This window comes from Salvelinus alpinus, chromosome 15 (genome assembly GCF_045679555.1).
Source record: "Salvelinus alpinus chromosome 15, SLU_Salpinus.1, whole genome shotgun sequence".
In the NCBI taxonomy this organism is placed as follows: domain Eukaryota; kingdom Metazoa; phylum Chordata; class Actinopteri; order Salmoniformes; family Salmonidae; genus Salvelinus; species Salvelinus alpinus.
This window is the reverse complement of record NC_092100.1, coordinates 27,995,247-28,021,766: the sequence shown is the minus strand read 5'-3', so window position 1 is coordinate 28,021,766 and position 26,520 is coordinate 27,995,247. Positions and strand designations below refer to the sequence as shown.

The window sequence follows — 26,520 nt, the reverse complement described above, 5'->3', positions numbered from 1 at the left end:
GACACACACACACACACACACACAGCCCTGCTCACCTAATCTGACACACACACACACACACACACAGCCCTGCTCACCTAATCTGACACACACACACACACACAGCCCTGCTCACCTAATCTGACACACACACACACAGCCCTGCTCACCTAATCTGACACACACACACAGCCCTGCTCACCTTATCTGAGACACACACACACACACACACACACACACACACACACACACACACACACACACACACACACACACACACACACACACACACACACACACACACACACACACACACACACACACACACACACACACACACACACACACAAATGCTCTCCCATTCTCCTACACACACATTCACTCATGAAACTCTTATTGACTCTGCCTGTCTCACCCTCTCTCATCCTGTAACATACATACACAGTTGGGGGATTAGGGCTTGGTGCTAGACCGTGTTCACTCTTGCGGCTCACTGCATCGTGCGGATACACACAAACACACACAACTGGAATAAAAGAGGATTCCTCTGCCAGTGAAGAGAGCTGAACATCATTGTAGTCTTGACTAGAAGGACAGCAGCCACTGGCACGTTGTGACTTCCACAGGGAAAGACTAAACCAACTTACCACTAACAGAAAGACAACAACAATGAAGTCATAACTGAGAAAACATGCCATTCAAAACTAATATTTACAGAGCTAATGTCATTAATGAAAGTGATGGGAGAGTAGAGGGCAGCCCATGGCTGTATGTGGTTCCATAGACTGCTGCATAAATGTATGCAGCAGTCTATGGCTTAGTTTATTATTCAACCATTTGTTTTCGCTAGCATGCGTAAAATTTGAAAAAGCCATACATGCACATGGATAAATTCATGGAGGATAACAAAATAAAGTCTGGGACTTATTTCCATTGGGGTCCTCTTGAGACAAGATGGCTAGGCAAGATCCAACATGGTTGAACACAGTATGACAGCTTCAACAGAACGCATGCAGGGCCACATTGTCAGCCCTACCTTCTCCTTACTCCCCAAACCCCCATCAAATGGGCACAATGGCAGGGATGGCAATTCCCAGGGTGCTCCCCTGCGCAAGGGCGGGCTGAGAGAGGATCTCTCATTGGCTGGCTGTAGTGTCCCTCTGGTCTGTGGGGCACTGTGCCACCACTGACCAAGCGTGATGCCAATCTGCAGCCCAAGCCGTCCGGAGCTCTAACTTCAATGGCCTGTCCTCCAAGCCACCACCATGGGACAGGGACAGAAGCTGATTAACCAAATTCTTTTATCAGTACTGGAACTGCTCTACAGCCCTAAAAACACAAACCATCACCACTGGCCAAAAAAACACAAATGGGTAAAGGGGGAAAACAGCAGAGAGCTTAGATAGCACAGAGAAAGAACACAAATCCTGACGGGGCCCACAGCTCTGTCTCTCTCACAGAGGACATTGCGGCTCCAAAATCCTGCTGAGCCGTCCAGCTGCTCCCCCCTACCCCCCACTAGCCCCCCCCTCGCGTACCCCTACACCCCTTCTCTACAGGAGTAAGGGTTTATGGGTCTAGAGGCTGGAGAATGCCGGAGGACTGAAGGACAAGCAAGAATGGAAAGAGCTGTAGAGAGAGAGGAAGTGAGGATAGGGGTGGAAGAGCTGAGGATGGAAGTGTGGGTAGATGGCTACTAGCAGCGGTTGTGGGGTTTTAGGTTCTGTTTCCTCAGGCAGGTCTTGGCTGATGCCCTGGGGAGAACCTGGCTAGTTGGAGCCAAGCAGAGCTCTGTGAAGAGCAGGCCGTCTCCCTGGCTTGATCACTCACTCACTTTCTCTCTCTAGCCTGGAGCACGCAAGCAGCAGCACCCACGCCAAGACTCCGCCTTAGGCCCAGCTCTACAACTAGAGGAGCACTGGCAGAACCAACCCCAGACACAAATCGCCAGATACAGGCCTATGCCTTTTCTTCTCAGAGAGAGTCAATGGAGGAGTAGAATGCCTACTACATTCCTCCACAAAGCAGAGTTCCACAGCAGGACAGGATCCACCTGGCTGGTCTCTCAGCGGAGCTGAGCGGTGTCAGGTGGGGAAGGCTCTGATCACTCTGTTCACTGGTTTAAACAGAGACAAACACACAAGTGCACTAAACACGCTCTGTTAGTACAGGGTCTGAAACCACGGTCATGTGAGAGCTGGGATACTGGTGACTCAGTGGAAGGGAGAAAAGGGCCAAAGGGAAATGGAAGACGGTTTCCTTTAGATAGGCCCATTCTGTTGTTTCCACTCACAGGATAGGTCCCGTGTATTTATTTCTCTCACACACACACACGTCCCCTTTGTACACATGTCACACTCCTGGCTATGCTGTGACGTGTTTCTCACTCTTCTCGTCAGCAGGCGTTTCCTGAGGAAAGCCCTGGTTGCAGTGTCAACTCTCCCCCTTCCTTTTGATTCTGTACCTTCTGCTCCATCGTTGTCTCAGGCAGCTAAGGAATCCACACACTCCTCCTTGGATACAGCGCCAAGAGCTTATCAGCCAACAACAAATCCACCTCTCAACACCAAGAGAGAGCCACACTCAACTTTATATTTATACACACACACACTCAGGCACCCTGACACGCACTCACACAAACACGTCTCCGTCATGTTAGGGAGCAGACAACAGAGAAGATTAAAGGGCCTCTCGATCTTCAAATTTGTTTTTTTTCTCAACTGTCAGAGCAGAGGGCGAAATGGTTTCAATATACCTCCAGCATGTACATAAAACACCAGAGAGAGAGGAAGAGAGAATGAAGGAGGGAGGGAGAGGGGGGTAGAAAAAAGGAATAGGAAAACGTGTGAAGACAAAAGCAGACATGATTAAATCACAAGGGCTGCCTCCCGCTGTCATTGAATGTGACACGGGTTCACAACAGAACCCACTGGGGGAGCGACGAAGTATTCACGTTCCAAATGCTACACTATGGTGCCATTAGAAGGGGACGAGACAAAGAAAGAGAAAATGCTGTCCCTGTCCCCCCACTAGCTCCCCATCCAAAAAGGCAGCATTTGACTGGTGACCTAGGAGGAGGAGGAGGAGGAGGAAGGCCTCTCTGGATTAGAGACCCTCATGAGACCCTCCAGGAATAGATGTGCTGCACAGAGTTACACCAACACCAAACAATACTGTACCCTACTGCTCAGACGCACCTACAGATAGAGACAGACGACACTCATAAAGACATGCACAGAGACAGGGAGAGACATTCACACAGAGAGACATATGCACATATGTAGAGGGAAACAGACACACAGAGACACACAGACATGCAGAGAAACACAGACATGCAGAGACATACAGACATGCAGAGAGACAGACACAAGCACTTAGGGAGATACACACATTCACCGACCCCGAGATGCATACACACACACACAGAAACACACAATGACAATGGCATCAGACTCACAGAGGACCCCGGGCTGCTTGGGAGAGAGAGGCAGAATGGGGACCCTTAATTGCCTTATCCTGTAGTACAGGCTGGGGAGTGCTTTTTGACTTGAGATTCCAATTTCACGCTAAGGCATTATTTAGTTTGATACAGACTTGATTAGGCATTACAGCAGGCCCCTTTCTGGAAGAGCTTTGTGGTGCTCATATCACTGGAGGACAGATTAACTCTGCAGTCACGCTCCTTCTGAGACCCGTAGCCTCACACTCCTCACACAGCCTGCTGCCTGTCTGCATGCTTGGTGTGGCATGGGAAGGTTCCTCTTATCCCAAAACACAAACACATTCAACGTTCACCAACACTAGTCTCCTCAATCACTGGCACTAAGTATAGCCAAATAGCCCATGCATAGAAAGGGAAAGGCTTACAGGTGAAGTTGAAGTAAAGGTGCATGAAACAATGCAAAACCCTAATAACTACCAACTACAACTACTAGCATTCTCTCAACCAGCTTCACAAGGTAGCCACCTGGAATGCATTTCAATTAACAGGTGTGCCTTGTTAAAAGTACATTTGTGGAATTTCTTTCCTCCTTAATGCATTTGAGCCAATCAATTGTGTTGTGACAAAGTAGGGGTCGTATACAGAAGATAGCCCTATTTGGTAAAAGACCACGTCCATATTATGGCAAGAACAAAGCACAAATAAGCAAAGAGAAATGACAGTCCATCATTACTTTAAGACATGAAGGTCAGTCAAAACGGAAAATGTATGTCGAAAAAAACATCAAGCGCTATGATGAAAATGGCTCTCATGAGGACCGCCACAGGAAAGCAAGACCCAGAGTTACCTCTGCTGCAAAGAATACGTTAACTGCACCTCAGATTGCAGCCCAAATAAATGCTTCACAGAGTTCAAGTAACAGACACATCTCAACATCAACTGTTCAGAGGAGACTGTGTGAATCAGGCCTTCATGGTCGAATTGCTGCAAAGAAACCACTACTAAAGGACACCAATAAGAAGAAGAGACTTGCTTGGGCCAAGAAACATGCGCAATGGACATTAGACAGGTGGAAATCTGTCCTTTGGTCTGATGAGTCCAAATTTGAGATTTCTGGAGAGTAGGTGAACGGATGATCTCCGCATGTGTGGTTCTCACCGTGAAGCATGGAGGAGGAGTTGTGATGGTGTTTGAGAGCTTTACTGGTGACACTGTCTGTGATTTATTTAGAATTTAAGGCACACTTAACCAGCATGGCTACCATAGCATTCTGCAGGGATACGCCATCCTATCTGGTTTGCGATAAATTGGACTATCATTTGTTTGTAAAAGAACAATGACCCAAAACACACCTCCGGGCTGTGTAAGGGCTATTTGACCAGGAAGGAGAGTGGCGGAGTGCTACATCAGAGGACCTGGCCTCCACAATCACCCAACCTCAACCCAATTGAGATGGATTGGGAGCAGTTGGACCGCAGAGTGAAGGAAAAGCAGCCAACAAGTGCACAGCATATGTGGGAACTCCTTCAAGAATGTTGGAAAAGCATTCCAGGTGTAGCTGGTTGAGAGAATGCCAAGAGGGTGCAAAGCTGTCATCAAGGCAAAGGGTGGCTACTTTGAAGAATCTCAAAAATAAAATATATTTTGATTTGTTTAACACTTTTTTGGTTACTACATGATTCCATATGTGTTATTTCATAGTTCTGATGTCTTCACAATTAGTCTACAATGTAGAAAATAGTAAAAAATTTAGAAAAACCCTTGAATGAGTAGGTGTGTCCAAACTTTAGAATGGTATTGTATGTTTTGGGAAGAGGAGAGGATGGTCCCTGGACTGCCCATCAACACGGCTGGACCCGCAGGCTGAGACAGGCCTAGACTGTACATTTTTAAAGCAAAGATCCATCAACCAACACACAGGGCCCACCGTCCACAGCCCAGTCCTCTCACTCGGCTATCTCCTAGTCTCTTTCTGCAGACTCTCACTCTATCTCTTAGCCCCTGTTTGATGGTGACATTAAGCATTTATTAGGGGAAAGAAAAACAAGCAAGAAAAAACAGATTTTAGAATGTTCTCCTCTTTTGAATCCTTCCTTCACACACCTTTGTGTAGTCTGAGTGATGGACTCAAAAGCCTCTGAGACACTGACAATACAAAGACAGCCCCAGAGTGGCACATTCTCAGATAGATGGTTCCAGTGCACAGTGCTAAACAGCCATCTCTTCACAGATGCTGCGTGGTTGGCTCAATCAACATTAGACTACAACTAAACTTCCCCTCTTAAACACAAACATCTCTAGCTCTCCCCTGGATACCTCTCTCACACACATCTGCACCCCATTCTCCCACCCACTTCTTATCCTTAACTGGCCTGCAGTCACTCATGGCCTTGGAGGTAGAATAACAAAGAGCTGTGACTCGGAGCTGTGAGCAGAGGCCTCATCCTCATCCTCATCTTCACACATAAACATATGGACTCAATCCCTCCCTGTTTCCGGCCATCAACGCATCCATTCACACACACACTGTTTCGAGACCTTCATTTAGATAATTTTATTTGACTTTCAATATTTCTCATATAACAGTACTGTTAGAAAATGTGTGAGAAAGGAGGGTGTCGTTGTGGGGGAGGGAAAGAGAGAGAGTGAACCTTTCCACCATCGCTCTCTTTCTCTCATGGGAACACCATCTATAAGTAGCTCACCATTCAACAATGCATGTGTGTTAAGTGAAAATGCACCATAGACAAGTATGTAATAGGGAAATGAAAACATATCAGATGTAAATGTAATTTACAATTGACTGGTGAAATTGAGAGCGACTTGTGAAATCGAGAGCAACTCGTTTCTTTCCCGCTCCTCACCCTGCTGTTTGCAAGGTGAATTATTCTGGGCTCTGTAAGGGGTTCTCGCCTTTTGACAGAGGAACTGAATGAAAAGAAATAAGAAAAACACGAGTCCTTGACTAACATCAAGGACTAGGCATTCACAGAGGCCAGCATACAGGAGGGCCATACAATAAGGGATAATTCTGTCTGAGCTTAAAAGTTTTATGTGGTGCGAGGTTCCAAGTGGGAATGAAGAGAAGCTGTATCACGGCACTATACTGCAAAACACAGAGAAAGAAGGTTCTTACTGTGATTAATGAGAAGCTGTATCACAGCACTATACTGAAAAACACAGAGCAGCGCTTTTCTCAAAACACAAATCTCCTTTGTAAATTCTATTAAAGCTCAAAAGACAAAGAAACCTCGTTCACCAGGCTTTTAACCATGACTTCAGGTTATACAATAGCAAAGTCCATGGCATGGTGGAAGCAAGCATTGTCATGCTGGGGGGATGCAAGCAGGTAGCATTGTCTTAAGAGTCCAAGCAGCAGGACCAAGATAAATATTGGACCACTGAAAAACATTGAAAAGACTAGACTATGAAATGCTGTTCTGTTTTGTCTTCTTCCTGAATGTACTTTATGTTCAATGATTCAAAGAGATACTTAATAACCCATCACAGCTAATATATACACACAGCCAAAGGCACTCAATCCATTGGAGTAATTTCTGTATGTTTTTAACTCAATGTGTTTTTCAGAGGAAAGTTTCCAGGCACAGTGGAATCAACAGGTTGAGCCGAAGGAAGCTATTGGAGGATTTTTCCTGGTGCGTGCGTGGGCACAGTCAGTCTCCCATCTCCGACCCAGGACTGTTCCAGATACCTGCCCCTGCAGCTCTTTGAGACCCAAACTAGCCCTGGAAGACGCCCTGGAACCAGTCCGTATTCAGACAGGATGGAGGAGCAAGGGCCTGGCCAGCAGGAGGCCTAGCTCCCCCTGGCCAGAGTTCAAGGCAGGCTGCAGGGGTCAACACAGGACCAAAGCTCTTCATTAGACTTCAGCATCAGGCCTCCTCCTCTCCTCCCCCCTCCCCAACAACCACCCTTTAATCATCAGAGCTGGGACGAGGAGCCTTCCGAGGGGGAGGCTGCCCAATAAATATATGCATCAGCCAGGTGTGGTGAAGGTGCTTAATTGCCCCCTTTGCTTATGTTTAATGTACAGCCTACGGAGACACCGTGGGGTCGAGGAGCAGCTGCCTAGAGAAAGCAGCATGAACACAGCCTCACTGACATCAGGGAGGCCCGAGGAGAGCAACCTGGTCTCAGAGCATTTCATGTTATTCTGTACGTAAATCCGAGAAACACCATTTAGTATGGTTACATAAGACAGATTATTAATTAAGGCAAAAACTAAAGGTTGGGATGGATGTGTGCACGTATAACGCAAACATCTAGCAACCCAAAGGTTGCGAGTTTGAATCTAATCATGCACAACTTTAGCATTTTAGCTAATTAGCAACTTTTCAACTCCTTACTACTTTTTAGCTACTGCCCAACTACTTAGCATGTTAGATAACCCATCACCTCACCCTAACCTTAACCCTTTTAACTAATCGTTCCGCTAACCATAAACTTAACCCTTTAACCTAACTCCTAAACTTAACCCTAACCTCTAGCCTAGCTAACATTAGCAAGCTAGCTAACGTTAGCCACCTAGCTAGAATTTGTAACATATAATATATTTTTGCAATTTCGTAACATATTGTACGTTTTGCAAATTTGGAACATATGATACGAATTGTAATTCGTAACATATCATACGAAATGTGTGATGGACATCCACAAATTAAAATATACGAAATGGAGTATCTCGGATTTACTTGCAGAATTATACAACATGCTCTGAGACCAGACTGAGGAAAGAGGAGGAGAGCAGCGGGGAAGCAAGGTGAGGAAGATGGGAATGGATGAAAGGAGGAGACAAAATAGGAAGAAAAACTGAACATGAAGACCTCTGCCTACACTGTTGGACCAGACAAACAGCAGTTTTCTGCTAGTGCTGATCTGGCTCTTGCAGCTACCCTCCAGAAGGTTCATGGTTCTGGCCTTCTCTCTCTCTGAGGTCAGAGCAGAGCTGGGTCACAGCCCTCTCTCCACATTGGAGACACTGCACTGACATTTACACACAAAAGCCATTACTACACTCACATATTCACTGGCTCACAAAGGGCTGCGCTTGACATATCCCATTTACAGAGCCTGCACCGTTTAGGCTGGTTAACTCTGGGTGTCTGCCACAGATCAGCCTGGTTCAACATCAAACAACAGGTGGGCCATTCCAAATGTCCTCAGGTTAACATTGCACAATAAAGAACAGCTCACGACATTAAGCAAAATATGAAATCATATCTAATCTCACATTTGGGTTATAGGGTAGAGAGAGAATTGGCCGTTGTGATGCCCTGGTCCTGCACACATAATTTGCACAGGAAGGAGAAGAAATGAAAAAAATCTTTGAGCGCATTGTTCCAACACATTTTAATCCGCCCACTGCAGCAGCACAATCAGAGTTTCAGAGCGAGGGAACTCAGAGAGGACAGACTCCACAGGGAGGTACTGGTGGGGGAGCTGTGGTTGGCAGGCCAGGGGTAGAGGGGGTCGGAGGGGAGCAGAGGAGCAGGAACCAACCACACAAACAGAATTAATAACAGAAGTCACCCCGGCGTTGCTGGCTCTTTAGAAAGGAAGCACAGAGCGGAGAGGGTCCTGAGCCGGCGGCGGTTCCGGCCCAGTAAGTCCAGAGTGCTGATAAACCCTGATGCTAAGCCGGTACAATGGCACAGCCTACGACTGAGCCCGTCCATTAAGACAGATCCTTCCATACACACTACCAGGCAGGCTGCTGATAAGGAATTGTCATTGGCAGACACACTGGCCACAAGGGAGCTCACCCTAACTGGCCACGCGCACATCTCCACACCAGTAGGGTCTGCTGTAGAGCAAGACTACACTACATTACAGGGAGGAAGGAAGGAAGGATAATAAGCGATTGATTCTCAAGCAACGCTTATCGTAAATATCGGACCACTATAAGCAGGTTTATTCCATTTCCTATATCTAGGACTCTTATAAGTAGAGTGCACTGTACCTTTAAAAATATCCCCTTTCTCCTCTTGAAAAAGTGCAAAATGCATATAATATTGTGCAAACTAATAGGCTCTATATAAAAATAGACTACCGCTGTGGCTGAACAATGACCAATTACTTTTTTGTCATATCAAAATACAAAGTACTAGACAAAATTGCTCTCCATGCTGTGCAGTCAATGAACATTTTACAAAGGCTTAGAAAAATCTATTTTGAGGTGCACCTACCAATAACACAGGTCAACAGTCTGCTATACTTACAAATTGCAACAATTAATGGTAAAAGACATTACATGCATGCCTGCTTGCCTGCTGCCAGTTAACACAAACACACATAAAATGATAATATCATAATATGAAAGTGACAGACCAGACTCTATCTAGTATTCCCTCTCTTACACACAGACACACACACGCACGTGCGCACACACACACAGAATAAAGACAGGGGAGCAGGCTCTCGACACTCAATCAGCCCTGTGGTAATTCACTTCACTGTTTTAGAACAGCCTGTTGACCAATGAAACTTTGGCTATGCTGCCAAAAGCCTAGGTGACAATAAAAGAGCAATTGAATGTTGAAAACATATGGTCTCAGGACGGCAGAGAGAGGGTAGAGGGATGTCAGGGATACGCTTCATGCACACACACTTAAAAAAAAAAAATAACGACATCAATCCAAAACAAAATATACAGCAGTAATACTTGCAATAAGATGCTAACCTGTGTATTATTGACACTGTAATTATAATGAATACAAATATTTACACACATGCAACAATTTCAAAGATTTTACTGAGAGAATTCATATGAGGAAATCAGTCAATTAAAAAAAAAATGACTTAGGCCCTAATCTATGGATGTCACATGACTGGGAATACAGATATGCATCTGTTGGTCACTGATAAAGGTAGGGGCATGGATCAGAAAACCAGTCAGTATCTGACGTGACCACCATTTGCCTCATACAGCGCGACACATCTCCTTCACATAGAGTTGATCAGGCTGTTGATCGTGGCTTGAGGAATGTTGTCCAAGTTCTCTTCAATGGCTGTGCGAAGTTGCTGGATATTGGCGGGAACTGGAACACGCTGTCGTACACATCGATCCAGAGCATCCCATATATGCTCAATGGGTGACATGTCTGGTGAGTATGCAGGCCACGGAATAACTGGGACATTTTCAGCTTCAAGGAATTGTGTACAGAGCCTTGCGACATGGGGCCGTGCATTATCATGCTGAAACATGAGGTAATGGCGGTGGATGAATGGCACGACAATGGGCCTCAGGATCTCAACATGGTATCTCTGTGCATTCAAATTGCCATCGATAAAATGCAATTGTGTTCGATATCCGTAGCTTATGCCTGTCCATACCATAACCCCACCACCATGGGGTACTCTGTTCACAACGTTGACATCAGCAAACTGCTCGACCACACAACGCTATACACATGGTCTGCGGTGGTGAGGCAGGTTGTACGTACTACCAAATTCTCTAAAACGACAATCGAGGCAACTTATGATCGAGAAATTAACATTAAATTCTCTGGCAACAGTTCTGGTGGACATTCCTGCAGTCAGCGTGCCAATTGCACGCTCCCTCAAAACTTTGAGACATCTGTGGCATTGTGTTGTGTGACAATGCCAGCACAAGGTGCACCTGTGTAATGATCATGCTGTTTAATCAGCTTCTTGATATGCCACACCTGTCAGGTCAATGGATAATCTTGGCAAAGGAGAAATGTTCACTAACAAGGATGTAAACAAATTTGTGCACAAAGTTTGAGAAATAAGGTTTTTGTGCGTATGGAACTTTTTCTCCCTAATTTTGATCTTATCTCATTGCTGCAACTCCCCAACGGGATCGGGAGGTAAAGTTCGAGTCATTAGTCCTCCGAAACATGACCCGCCAAACCGACAAGGAGTCGCTAGAGCGCGATGAGCCAAGTAAAGCCCCCCAGGCCAAACCCACCCCTAACCCGGATGATGCTGGGCCAATTGTGCGCCGCCCTATGGGACTCCCGATCACTGCTGGTTGTGATACAGCCCGGGATCAAACCCGGGTCTGTAGTGACGCCTCTAGCACTGGGATGCAGTGCCTTAGACCGCTGTGGCACTTGGGAGGCCCTGGAACATTTCTGGGATCTTTTTATTTCAGCTCATGAAACATGGGACCAACACTTTACATGTTGCGTTAATTTTTTTATTCAGTATATTTGAGTACCAACATCGTTGTTACATTGTGGTCAATTGCTTTGCCATTGCATAGTAATGGACTTTAGCTTTTTTGCTATTACAAACTATGCAATAAAATAAGTCCTTTTTCTTCTTGTATAATTATAAACTCTCAACTATTGCTATGCAATTTAATTGTGATTACTGAAGTGCAATGTCACATGTTAATACAATGTTGTTACTTAGGTAATTTAACTGTTACTACAAAGGTGTAGAAGTCATTTAACAATCTGACCATAATGGAGATTGAGACATAACTCAACTGCAACATTTAAGTACTATTATGTCAACATAAAATGGGCACACAAAATAATATCTAAACTACCGAATCCAGGGGAGACAGCCATTAAAAGTCTTGGCCAGGCAAGCTATCAATGGATTAAGATTTTTTAAATATTTCACTGCAACTTAGAAAAATGTTGAATTGATAGCTTGTGAAAACAGAGTAGTACTGGTGGAATTTGATGTGGAATGAGGTGGAAAAGCACAATGGAGGTGGAGTGGAAATTATGCCTTTAGCCTTGGATCCCTAGTCTCTCAGCTAGTCCTAGACAAGCCTTGTTCCAGCATCTCTTTCTCCCACATCACAGGTTAAAGGTCCAATTTGATTTGATTGACTGTAAACAACATTGTGGAAAATAAATAAGTGCTCTCTCCCTCCCTCCCTGTCATATGCACTCATTCCCGCTTAATGTCCTGTAAATGAAGAGGATTTATTCATGTGTAATTATCACTACATAATGCATGAAATACTCATGGGGATGGGGGAGATATGAAACAGAAATGCCCCGGCCAGCCACTCTACGCAAAGACACACATTAAAAAGGGATTAATCGGGATAAATCATATTTTGATAAGAAGCGCTCGCTCCCCTCTTTCCTCCATCCCTCCCCATTAGTAAAAGAGCCAATCATAGATATTAATGCAACCTCAATTAGCCATCTACAATTAGGATAGAAAATCCCTCCAACAAAAACCACTGATAATAACAAGGATTGGTGGTTTTTTATCATAGGAATAAATATGATTCTCAATGTGTTGTTTCTGCTTTGGCATCGACAGGCACTCTTTGGAGTTGAGTGAGCGAGCAGGTGAGAGACAACAGGACATGAAAAACACAAATAATCACCGGTGCATGCCTTGTGCGACTCTGCTGCATGCCTTGAACCACTCTGCTGCTCACTCATAATTTGAGAACATGCCAGGCCGTGGGAAAGGTGTTGTGGGGTGATAGCAACAGAACACATCTTAGTTACACATAGAGCTGCTGTGCATCACTGACTAAGCAAAAGCTTTGTTTATTCAAAGCCACAAGCTGAAGCTGCTCAACACACTTAGGATACAAAACAGTACAAAGACTAGCCTTCTTTACCCTGCAGGGAAATTAGGATTATTTTCAGACGTGGAATATGTACTTGTAATCATTGTACTTCATAAATATAAGAAATAGTTAAAGTAATCAAGTGATCTCTTTCCCCACATTCAGCTTACATTATCTTTTTTTTCATGCTTTGAAACAGTGGATCCTTAGTACAGACACCACAGGCATCCTGAGAGGTCATGACACCAAGCTCTGGTGACTCAGAACCAGACCAGCCACTGTGGTCATCAACACAGCTTCAACTTGCCATTAGTCTTGGTGAACCATTCACTACATTTACAGAGTGCATGCATTAAAACATATAATAATTTAAACAATGTAGGCCTTATAATCTTTCCACCATAACCATTGCATATTGTTGCCATCAATTAGATAGAACAACATGACTAAATGGGGGAGGGGTAACCTAATAATTCTGGACCACATGGCCACCCCATTGCCCATCTGGTTTCCATAGGCTGTGTTTACACAGACAGCTCAATTCGGATATTTTGCCAATAATTGACCATTCAGATCAGATCTTTTGCCAATGTTAGGCAAAAAAAATCATATTTGGGCTGCCTGTGTAAACGCAGCCAGAGGCAAAACGAGCCAAATGCCCAAATTAACTTTTACTAGAAAATACGGGTCACCAAGAAAATGGTCTATCAAGTAAAACACAAACCAATGTGCCCATGCTTTAATCATGGTGATGGAAAAACAACATGTGCAAGATGTGGGCATGCATGGACAGCAAACGGGTCACGTGGCACGGGTGACAATAATTACGCACACATCAACAATACTGGTGAGCAGTAGCTAATGAAACAAACACGTTGCAGTCTAGTCGGGTATTGAATGTGGTCCCAATTTACAATCGAATAAGTAATTAGCTGACCAGGGAACGCCCGAGTGACTATTGTAACAATACAGAGAGTAGTTTATGTTGGACCAGGTAAATTCTCTATGATTTATTTTACTTTAAGTTGCTCAGGCTTTGTTTGGCAAAATATATAAAATAAAGACAACACAGTGACGATATTTAAATCTTTGAATTTCACAGTATTCGCCAAATGATGCCATGAAATATTATTATTGGTTATGCGTCTACTCGTGAGTTTGTCTCCAGTCTCTCCATAAAATAAAATGTCAAAACACTTACCTTTTACGGAACGCGGTTTAGCCTGTTTTCGTCTAGACATCTCTGGGCTGATAGTATTTTCTTCTCGTGTAGATCTCTAATGCTTTGCGAATACAGTCATACAGATGGATACTTTAGCTGGCGTTTTTCACTTCTTTGCCTGTTGCAATGCGGCAACTTCAGACTCTGATAGTAGCCTATAATCCAGTTAAAATGAGGTAGGTACAATTAAGAGCTGTGGAAAGCCGCATTGCCCGGATACTCCAGCAATTTAACTTCTTCAGCTGGACTCAACCTGTAGAATTAACGGAACAACTTGTCTTTCTTTCTGGGTCCGTAGCGACAGTATGTATCTTTTGTTCCTTTATGTTCGTTGGCAACAGCGCGACTTTATCCGTAGAGTTTCAAGAGACAGCCGTGCGATGCGGTAACACCTGATCGGCAGTTAGAAAGGTGCCAGCCACTACGTCCAAATAATGTGATTACCTGACTACACAATTGTAGAATTCTGTTCAAACAAGCTTTACGTTTATTTTTCGTCATGTGCTTCTTGGGGTTGTTCTCCCTGATGTTGCGAACACCGAACCTCCCTCCTCCGTCCGTCCGTTATTTTTCAGAAGGTGACATGGGCAATGCAACCGTACCCAGCATTTTCTCCATTGGGTATTTGTTCAAATATCTCCCTTTCTAATTGAATTCATAAACCCAGTGAAATGTTTGCGGTCGCTAGCCTCTTTCTCCCTTTTTCTTTGTCCTGACTCTGGTCTTCCCTCCGCCTCCCGATCCGACTACTGGCGGGGCTGCAGCGCAGACACACATAATAAAGCCAGGCTTGGCTGGAAATGTAGCTGTGTCCCAGCAGGAGGATGTGAGAGTAGGGTCCCGGCGGGGGAGCGCTCTGATCCCGCTGGGAGCACTGCACAGCCTGGGTTGAGCAGACAGAGCGAGCCAACAGCACCAAACCATGGTCAGCCATGGAAACTACAGCTTAACTTTGAGCACAGATTGGGGCCAAAACACGGAGTTTAGAGGAACTCTGCAGAGCGCATGAAAAATACGGACTGGATTTGGTTTTAGTCCTTTAAATCTTAAATGTTTGCCTGTGATGTTGAAATGCGTTTTCTAAAAGTAGCTGGTCGTGAAACGCATCCGTTTCTTTCCATGCATAATTTCGATATTTATTATAAATTAGCCTATTTTCAATATTGGCTATTATTTTGCCGTGCCTAACAGTGCGTAATGTTTTTTTAACCTTAATACAGTCTGTAATTTCATTATTCAGAATTATTTTAAATGTGAAATAATGCGGTGTATTTCTGTGTTGTTTTTTAAAGGGGGTCTGGGCCCTCACCAATGGCTGTATGACTGGGCAAAGTCATCGATCACGTGACACCATTCATTCCAAGTGAAGAATCAATGAGTGCGTGAGAGCGGTAAACCCAACGAGGCCGACTGTAGACGAAAGTCGGTCAGCGCAACAGCAGAAAGTCGGACACTGTAGTGCCTTCAAACTCAGCTTTGGACCTCGAAGCCAGCTCCACTGCATTTTTTCATTGTTCCCTTCTAATCAGGGGCTATTTTTATTTTATTTAACCAGACAAGTCATTTAAGAACAAATTCTTATTTACAATGACGTCCTACACCTGCCAAACCCTATGGAACTCTCAATCACAGCCGGTTGTGATACAGCCTGGGTGTCTGTAGTGATGCCTCAAGCACTGAGATGTAGTGCCTTAGACCACTGTGCCACTCAGGAGCCCATTTAGACCTGGAACACCAGGTGGGTGCAATTAATGATCAGGTAGAAAACCATCCGGCTCCGGACCTCATAGGGTAAGAATTGAATACCCCTGCTGTAGTGGTTTTCCAACAGCAAAGCTCGGATGAAGATGGCAGTGTCAACATAGCTGCTATTGTTTATAAAATGTTGTCTGTAAATGTTGAAATAAACTGCCATATCACACACTCACAAACTGGAAACAGCATGTACAATTCATTGGTTAGAGAGTCAGGGGTCTCAAATGTCACAATGATGGTGAAATGTTGGGTTTAACTGTGTTAAAGTCTTCCTAGAAGTCAGAGGATGCACAGATGGACATGTCTTTATTCACTTGGTCCTACTTTAAATGATGTTCAGCTTATAAAGGCTTGATAAACACTAAATGTGTTACAAATCCTCTATAACTATGTCATGCTTTATAAAAGGTTAATAAATGTGGCATAACTGTGTGACATAACCACCAATGTCAAATGTGACATAACCCACTATGTCAAATATGGCACACCTGTGTATTATAAAGGGTGGCATAAGCACCTCTTAATAAAGGCCTTATAAATCATATTAAATTGAGGCTTCACAAAGCATTTATAACCCTGTCATGCATCTTGGTAGAGCATTGCAACGCCAGGATATTGGGTTCGAATCCCGGGATCACCCATACGTAGAAATGTATTCATGCATGACTCTTTACCAATCCATATTTCTCAGGCAAAAAGTAAATCCACCTTCAAGAAAAAAATAACAGAACATCTAACGCGATAGACCATATGACTGGACAGGAAATAGAAAGCATCAACTGGATGTTAAATGTGTTTCCTGTCAGGTATTTTAACTGTATTGTCTACTTGTTGAATGTTAGTGGTTGTTTGTAATGTCTTGTTAATTGTTGGACCCCAGGAAGATTAGCTAGTGTTACAGCGTTAGCTAATGGGGATCCTAATAAAAAGGACAAATTACTGTAAGTCGCTTTGGATAAAGGTGTCTGCTAAATGTTTACCGTGTCTTCAGAAAGTATTCAGACCCCTTGACTTTTTCCACATTGTGTTACGTTACAGCCTTATTCTAAAATGGATTAAATAAAACAATGTTTTGCAATCTACACACAATACCCCTTAATAACAAACAGAAAACTTTTTGTTTTTTTACATTTTTTTACATTTATTACAAATAAAAAACAAATACCTTCAGTATTCATACCTTTGCTATGAGACTCGAAATTGAGCTCAGGTACATCCTGTTTCCATTGATTGTCCTAGAGATGTTTCTACAACTTGATTGGAGTCCACCTGTGCTAAATTCAATTGATTGGACATGATTTGGAAAGGCACACACCTGTCTATATTAGGTCCCACAGTTGACAGTGCATGTCAGAGCAAAAAACAAATCGTGAGGTCAAAGAAATTGTCCGTAGAACTCCGAGACAGGATTGTGTCGAGGCACAGATCTGGGGAAGGTTACCAAAACATTTATGCAGCATTGAAGGTTGCCAAGAACACATCGGCCTCCATCATTCTTAAATTGAAGAAGTTTGGAACCACAAAGACTCTTCCTAGAGCTGACTGCCTGGTCAAACTGAGAAATCGGGGGAGTTGGGGAGGTGACCAACAACCCGATGGTCACTCTGACAGAGCTCTGCGTGAATGGGAGAACCTTCCAGAAGGAAAACCATCTCTGCAGCACTCCACCAATCAGGCCTTTATGGTAGAGTGGCCAGACGAAAAAGGTCTCACGGGCTCCCGAGTGGCGCAGCGGTCTAAGACACTGCATCTCAGTGCAAGAGGTGTCACTACAGTCCCTGGTTCAATTCCAGGCTGCATCACATCCGGCTGTGTTTGGGAGTCCCATAGGGCGGCGCACAGCGTCTTCCGGGTTTGGCCGGGGTAGGCCATCATTGTAAATAAGAATGTGTTCTTAACTGACTTACCTAGTTAAATAAAGGTTCAATAAAAGACACATGACAGCCTGTTTGGAGTTTGCCAAAAGGCACCTAAAAACTCTCAGACAATGAGAAACAAGATTCTCTGGTCTGATGAAACCAAGATTAAACTCTTTTGCCTGAATGCCAAGCGTCACGTCTGGAAGAAACCTGGCACCATCCCTACGGTGAAGCATGGTGGTAGCATGTGGGGATGTTTTTCAGCAACAGGGACTGGGAGACTAGTCAGGATCGAGGCAAAGATGAACGGAGCAGAGTACAGAAAGATCCTTGATGAAAACCTGCTCCAGGACCTCAGACTGGAGCGAAGGTTCACCTTCCAACAGGACAACGACCCTAAGCACACAGCAAAGACAACGCAGGAGTGGCTTCGGGACAAGTCTCTGAATGTCCTTGAGTGGCCAAGCCAGAGCCTGGACTTGAACCTGATCGAACTTCTCTGGAGAGACCTGAAAATAGCTGTGCAGTGACACTCCCCATCCAACCTGACAGAGCTTGAGAGGATCTGCAGAGAAGAATGTGAGAAACTCCTCAAATACAGGTGTGCCAAGTTTGTAGTGTCGTACCCAAGAAGACTCGATGCTGTAATCGCTACCAGAGGTGCTTCAACAAAGTACTGAGTAAAGGGTCTGAAAACTTATGTAAAAGTGATATTTCAGTTTTTTTTTTTATAAATTAGAAACATTTTCGAAACTTGTTTTTGCTTTGTCATTATGGGATACTGTGTGTCGATTAATGAGGGGGAAAACAATTGAATCCACTTTAGAATTAGGCTGTAACGTAACAAAATGTGTAAAAAAAGGGCTCTGAATACCTTCCGAAGGCACTGTATATTATATTTCACTAAAACATTTCTCGGATGGCCCAACCTCTTTCCCTTTTGGGTCTATAGTCAATATTGGACCTGTCCTCAACTTCCCACAAAATGCTGTGCTTGTCACACCCTGATCTGGTTCACCTGTCCTTGTGATTGTCTCCAACCCCTCCAGGTGTCGCTTATTATCCCCGCTGTATATATCCTTGTGTTTCCTGTTTCTCTGTGCCAGTTCGTCTTGTTTGCCAAGTCAACCAGTGTTTTTCCTTGCTCCTATTTATCCCCAGTCTCTGTTTGTTTCTAGTCCTCCTGGTTTCGACCCTTGTCTGTCCTGACTCCGAACCCACCTGTTCTGACTACCAGCCTGCCTATCCCCTTGTACTGTTTTGGACTCAGATCTGGTTTCTGACCCCTGCCTGGCCTGACCTCGATACTGCCTATCGTCTAGTACTGTTTGGACTCTGACCTGGTTTATGAACTCTCACCTGTCCCCGACCTGCCTTTGCCTACTCCCTTTGTTATAATAAATATCGGAGCTCTACCATCTGCCTCCTGTGTCTGCATTTGAGTCTCGCCTTGTGCCCTTATAGTGCTGCAGGACGACACACACTTTAAAGTGCAGTAATGAACAGGGTTGCTTGGCCTTTTTAAAATGCACATTTTTTTTTCTTCTGGTTTTTCCACCAAATTCCGTTTTCTTGGTTGTGTTTTTACAGGTTTTGGATTTCCACCAGTTCTTCTGGTATGCAAATGTTTTTTCACACTTTATTTTGGAAAAACAAAATAAAAATGTCTGTGCTCACAACAATGCTTAAACTACATTAGGTGATGACTTTTGAGGTCTGGGAAAAATCTATCAAACTTAGACTTTTTAATGAAGTTGCCGTTTAATTCAGTGAGCATGCCCTGCACTGTTTGGTTAGCGGGTTTTCTGTAGTGCAGGAAGTACACATGATGTGATTCGGCCGCCAATGGAATGGTTGCAGTAAAAGGCCAGCAACACTCCCTATTATTCAGAGCCCCATGAAATGTCACTATATATACACATTCTACAGACCCTACTGAGTATTCCCTACAATACTTTTACTGCTGCACCCAGAATAGTTCTTGCTCTAAGCCAATCTGTATTTCATATACAGTGATTCACATTGAGGGTATTTATTTGACCTTGGAACATGTTCTAAAACCCTAATTTAATGGAAATGTCACTTAAATATGAACAAATATGAATCATTGTTAATGTTTAGACAATTATTTTTCATATCATGAATGGTTATTGATACTTTTCTACTATTACGTGGGGGACTTTTATTTAGATTTGTTTTTTTTATTGCTTGCGTGTTGCTGACGATATCCTGATCCTGTGTTGAGTTGGCAAATAAAATACCCCACTTGTGCTGTCACTGGACAGCGAAACTCTAGTTAAGCTTTATTTATTGTAATTTAAATGAGTCTGTAGTAGTTAAGTGTTGAGTTAGATTACACACTGTAGCTACCTCAATCGTTATCTGAAATGATTTAGGTGACTTCGCTGCAATTGCTAGTTAGCCGAAATGCAGGCTCAGCTAAATACAAATCTCCCTAAATACAGCAATGTTGACCATTTTCCCATTTAGATTTTCTGGCGCAGCACAGAAATGCCCTTATCCAGATGGTATAACAAAGGCATTTCCTAACTTTCTTTGATGTTACTTTTAAGATTGGAACCAACATGCAGTACCTCCAGTGGGAAGAGAGGCAAGATCCATTCATCCACCCGCTCAGGGACAAGCTACACTATTCACAGCCCTGTGTAATGTTCAATGTAATTGTATTGCTGTACTTTTTGAAACTTAATGTATTTGTATTGTTTGAAAAATATCCAAATTAAAGGAAATGTATGATTTAAATTATGTTTATTTGTTTTAGCAGTTATTGATAATTACCATAAGTGTTAATACATTTGTGTTTAGATCATTAAGCCTTTATGTATTTGTTATGAATGAGCAAAGCGGTCTGACTTTAAATTAAGTATTACAGGACACTACATAAAGTGTTAATAAATATGTTATTAACGTTCTGCTGAAGCAGTCTTCCACACCTCAAGGTTTTCATGATCCACATGTTACTGTAGGCTATGAGAGGTATGTAAATCGGTTGATGGACCTACAAAGCTTGCATTTGTGTGTGTGTGCGCGTTGCGTATATGTGTGTCAACCAAGTTGATTTGGAGTAGTCCAACCTGAGACTACCGCACCAGGTATTCCTCTTCTGATCTGATGAAGGAAACCAGAGCTTGATTACAACCTGTTACAACGGTGCCAACAGTTTGTGCCTGATCTTTCAGCGGGGAAGTGGGTGAATGTGTCAAACACCTGACTGGAACCAGCACCGCGCCCTATGGCTCGTTTTTGTTGTGTACGTGTTCGTGTACTGAAGAAAAAAGAAAATTTCAATGTCTTTAGGTTGGGGTCTTTCATCAAGGTAAGTGGTTCTTGGTGTAACGTCGTCCCCAGGCTATTCCACACACAGCACATATAAGCCTGGAATATCAACCATTCAAAGTTGGCCTTAGTAGGCGTGAGCAAAGAATTCTATAGGGACAGATCAAAATTTACTGGTGGGGAGGGGCTGGTCCAACTCAAGGTGTCATAAAATTAAAATGCACCCCCCTCCCCAAAGTAAAAAATATTTTCACATGACCCTCTCCTTGTATGGTAAAATAAATTGAACACCCTTCTCCATCCATAGAATTAATACAAAATAATGTTTACGTCCATAAATAATAACTGTAGTGACCATGTGTTTATAAACGTGGATATTGACTTTGCCACTTCAGCATGCTTTTCTGGCACAGTCAACGCCATGCAGTGCTACGGGCGAGGGTTCGCCGACCACCACAGACAAGCTCACTCTCCCTGCCTGTACGATCAGAGCCGGCTGCAGACAATGATCAGCTAGGAGGAAATCAGATTTTCTACATTTTTATGCCATATTTATAATTCTATCAAATATATGCAACAAATATATGCAACAACCAACAGGTTTCTGTGCCAATGCACCACACAACCAATTATCAAAGCATATCGACTTTGGGCACTTCAATATCATGGTTTGCGATTTCAACACCACAATAAATACACTATGTAAATCTCGACAAACAGAAATAACAAAAATATAAATGCAACATGCAAAAATGTCAAGTTAAAGTAAGCCTTATCTCTGGATTTCATGACTAGGCAAGGGCGCAGTCATGGGTGGGCCTGGGAGGGCATAGGCCTACCCACTGGGAAGCCAGGTCCACCCACTGGGGAGCCAGGCCCAGCCAATCAGAATAAGTTTTTCCCCACAAAAGGGCTTTATTACAGACAGAAATACTCCTCAATTTCATCAGTTGTCCGGGTGGCTAGTCTCAAAGGATCCCACAGGAGAAGAAGCTGGATGTGGAGGTCCTGGGCTGGCATGGCTACACGTGGTCTGCGTTTTTTAGTCCGGTTGTAGATATTGCCAAATTCTCTAAAACAACATTGGAGGAGGCTTATGGTAGAGAATTTAACATTCTATTCTCTGGCAACAGCTCTGGTGGATATTCCTGCAATCAGAATTACAATTGCACCCCCATCAAAACATGAGGCATCTATGGCATTGTGTTGTGTACAAAACTGCACATTTTAGATTGGCCTTTTATTGACCCCAGCACAAGGTGAAACTGTGTAATGATTATGTTGTTTAATCAGCTTTTTGATATGCCACACCTGTCAGGTGGATAGATTATCTTGGCAAAGGAGAAACGCAGGGATGTAACAGGGATGTAATCAAATGTGTGCACAAAATTTAGGAGAAATACGCTTGTGCTATTGGACATTTCTGGGATCATTTATTTCAGCTCATGAAACATGGGACACTTTATGTTGAGTTTATACTTCTGTTCAGTATACACCCCTCCTGACCTTGTAGGTTCACCCAGTATCGAAGGCTTGGCTAGACAATCTCGGAATGTCATTAATCCTTTGGGGTTTTGTAACAGATCTCTCTTTCCGTTCATCAATTGGCAGCTGCACAGTTTGGATTGTTTGATTTCATTTGTCATTTAAAAAAATACATACACGACCGGTCAAAAGTTTTAGAACACCTACTCTTTACAGGGTTTTTCTTTCTTTTTACTATTTTCTACATTGTAGAATAATAGTGAAGACATAAAAACTATGAAATAACACATATGGAATCATGTAGTCACCAAAAAAGTGTTAAACGAATCCAAATATATTTTATACTGTATTTGAGATTCTTCAAAGTAGCCACCCTTTGCCTTGATGACAGCTTTGTACACTCTTGGCATTCTCTCAACCAGCTTCACCTGGAATGCTTTTCCAAAAGTCTTGAAGGAGTTCCCACATATGCTGAGCACTTGTTGGCTGCTTTGACTTCACTCTGCGGTCCGACTCATCCCAAACCATCTCAATTTGGTTGAGGTTAGAGGACTGTGGAGGGCAGGTCATCTGATGCAGCACTCCATCAGTCTCCTTCTTGGTAAAATAGCCCTTACACAGCCTGGAGGTGTGCTGGGTCATTGTCCTGTTGAAAAACAATGATAGTCCCACTAAGCCCAAACCAGATAGGATGGCGTGTCACGCCCTGACCATAGAGAGCCCTTGTTTCTCTATGGTGTAGTAGGTCAGGGCGTGACTAGGGGATATTCTAGTTTATAATTTCTATGTTGTGTTCTAGTCCATATTTTCTATGTTGGTGTTTTGTTTGATTCCCAATTAGAGGCAGCTGGTAATCGTTGTCTCTAATTGAGGATCATATTTAAGTAGCTATTTTTCCCACCTGTGTTTGTGGGATATTGTTTTGTGTTTGTGCATGTGCACCACGTTGTCACGTTTCGTTGTTCGTTTATTGATATATATTTTTTTGTTTATTTTCACTTTGAAATAAATATGTGGAACTCAACATCCGCTGCGCCTTGGTCCAGTTCTTACGACAACCGTGACATGGCGTATCGCTGCAGAATGCTGTGGTAGCCATGCTGGTTAAGTGTGGCTTGAATTCTAAATAAATCACGGACAGTGTCACCAGCAAAGCACCCCCACACCATAACACCTGCTCCTCCATGCTTTACGGTTGGAAATACACATGCAGAGATCATCCGTTTACCCACACCACGTCTCACAAAGACACGGCGGTTGGAGCCAAACATCTCGAAATTGGACTCCAGACCAAAGGACACATTTCCACCAGTCTAATGTCCATTGCTCGTGTTTCTTGGCCCATGCAAGTCTCTTCTTCCTATTGGTGTCCTTTAGTAGTGGTTTCCTTGCAGCAATTCGACCACGAAGGCCTGATTCACACAGTCTCCTTTGAACAGTTGACGCTGAGATGTGTCTGTTACTTGAACTCTGTGAAGCCTTTATTTGGGCTGCAATTTCTAAGGCTGGTAACTCTAATGAACTTATCCTCTGCAACAGACGTCACTCTGGGTCTTCCATTCCTATGGTGGTCCTCATGAGAGCCAGTTTCATCATTGCGCTTGATGGTTTTTGCGACTGCACTTGAAGAAACTTTCAAAGTTCTTGAAATTTTCCGTATTGACTGACCTTCATGTCTTCAAGTAATGATGGACTGTCGTTTCTCTTTGCATATTTGAGCTGTTCTTGCCATAATATGGACAAATAGGGCTATCTTCTATATACCACCCCTACCTTGTCACAACACAACTGATTGGCTCAAACGGATTAAGAAGGAAATAAATTCCACAAATTAACTTTTAAGAAGACACACCTGTTAATTGAAATGCATTCCAGGTGACTACCTCATGAAGCTGGTTGAGAGAATGCCAAGAGTGTGCAAAGCTGTCATCAATGCAAAGGGTGGCCATTTAAAGAATCTCAAATATAAAATATATTTAGATTTGTTTAGTTTAAAAAAAGAAAAACCCTTGAATGAATAGGTGTTCTAAAACCTTTGACCGGTAGTGTATATACACAAAGATTTGTGACCGAGATTGCACATTAAAGTCAGGGACTTACATATACAATTACATGGATACAGACACATTACAGAGATAGAGTAAAAAAAATGCTCAACCTCCAGATGAGTACGGGGGGGGGTACAATTCTTACAAGCTTGTTTGGCTGGTAGCTTATTCTTTAGACGTTTGGGGCAACTGGTGAACCATGATGTGCAGGTATGATCAAAGTGACACTTTACTAGCGCACTTGCCAGAGTCTTTAGTGTGTCTATAACAAATTACAAATACTATTCCTTGTCTTTCAATGTGTAGCATATTACAAAGCATATTACAGTGCATTCGGAATTTTTTCAGACCCCTGGACTTTTCACACATTTTGTTACGTTACAGCCTTACTCTAGAATGGATAAAATAAAAAAATCCTCAACAATCTACACACAATACCCCATAATGACAACGCCAAAACAGGCGGGGGGGGGGGGGGGGGGGGGTCAACTGGATAAGTATTATTTAGTTATTCTTTTGTTGGGGGGAGGGTCGAGGTGAGGAGGATTTTTTAAGACACTGTTTGAACCACAAATATTTATAAACTTTAATAGGGTAATATCAAAAGTAAGTAAAGCCATTGTGTATAGGGAAAATACGAGCAGAAGAGTAATTAAGAGTAAGTATGAGCAGAAAAGTAAGTAAAGCCATTATATATAGGGAAAATATGAGCAGAAGAGCAAATGTAAACAAGTGAAAAAATGCACTACCCTCCCCTGCGTTGCCAAATAAACACACAACACTCCCCGATGCAAAAAAAAGGTTGACAACCCTCCCCTATTTTGGACCACCCCTCCCCCCAGTACATTTCGATCTGTCCCTTAACTTCTCTGCGCTACGGATCCCTTTAGCGGGATCATTTTCCTAAACAACTGCTGAATTGCAGGGCGCAAAATATTACTAACAATATTTATAATCATGCAATCACAAATGAAATATACAAAAACACAGCTTAGCTTGTTGTTAATCCACCTATCGTGTCAGATTTTGAAAATATGCTTTGCAGCGAAAGCAATTCAAGCTTTTGTGAGTGTATCAATCAATGCTAGAACAGCTAGCCCCAAATTAGCATGGTCACGAAAGTCAGAAAAGCAATAAAATGAATCGCTTACCTTTGATAATCTTCGGATGTTTGCACTCACGAGACTCCCAGTTACACAACAAATGTTATTTTTGTTCGATAAATATTACTTTTATAACAAAAAAACGCCATTTGGGTTGCGCGTTATGTTCAGAAAACCAAAGCCTCGTTCCTTTCGACGAAAATTCCAAAAAGTATCCGTAATGGTCGTAGAAACATGTCAAATGTTTTTTATAATCAATCCTCAGGTTGTTTTTAACAAACATAATCGATAATATTTCAACCGGACCGTAACCTATTCAATAAGAGAGAAAAAGAAAATGGAGAGCTACCCCTCTCGCGCGCAGGAACTAATCAGAGGACACCTGACTAGTTTTGAAAAATCTCGCTCATTTTTCATAATAAAAGCCTGAAACTATGTCTAAAGCCTGGTCACAGCTTGAGGAAGCCATTGGAAAAGGAATCTGGTTGATACCCCTTTAAAATGGAAGAAAGACGGGCCAGGAAACACAGATAAAAAAATAAAAAAATCACGTCCGGGTTAGATTTTCTCAGGTTTTCGCCCGCAGAATCAGTTTTGTTATACTCACAGACAATATTTTGACAGTTTTGGAAACTTTGGAGTGTTTTCTATCCTAATCTGTAAATTATATGCATATTCTACGATCTGGACCTGAGAAATAGTCTGTTTATTTTGGGAACGTCATTAAAAAAAAAAAAAAAGAATCTGACCCATAGCGTCAAGAGGTTTTAATGAGTAAAGTATTTGTCACCATCA

General features: G+C 43.0%; 1 protein-coding gene and 1 long non-coding RNA gene across 5 annotated transcripts in view; one reads left to right on the top strand and one right to left on the bottom strand.

Moving 5' to 3' along the window:
• The window catches only part of LOC139539848 (zinc finger protein 423), a 161,103-nt gene extending 146,028 nt beyond the window's left edge, over positions 1–15,075 (bottom strand). For 2 of the 4 annotated variants that reach the window (XM_071343185.1, XM_071343188.1), the window contains exon 1: positions 14,158–15,074. In XM_071343185.1, the coding sequence (XP_071199286.1) occupies positions 14,158–14,197 (40 nt within the window). In that variant the 5' untranslated portion in view covers positions 14,198–15,074. Of the gene's footprint in view, positions 1–14,157 lie in introns of all 4 variants that reach the window. The other 2 variants (XM_071343187.1, XM_071343186.1) reach the window with 2 other exon arrangements.
• On the top strand, positions 13,797–16,109 carry LOC139539849 (uncharacterized). The gene is made up of 2 exons (XR_011668024.1): positions 13,797–13,950; positions 15,471–16,109. It is a non-coding gene; the product is annotated as an uncharacterized lncRNA (long non-coding RNA).
• Positions 16,110–26,520: the final 10,411 nt, after the last annotated feature.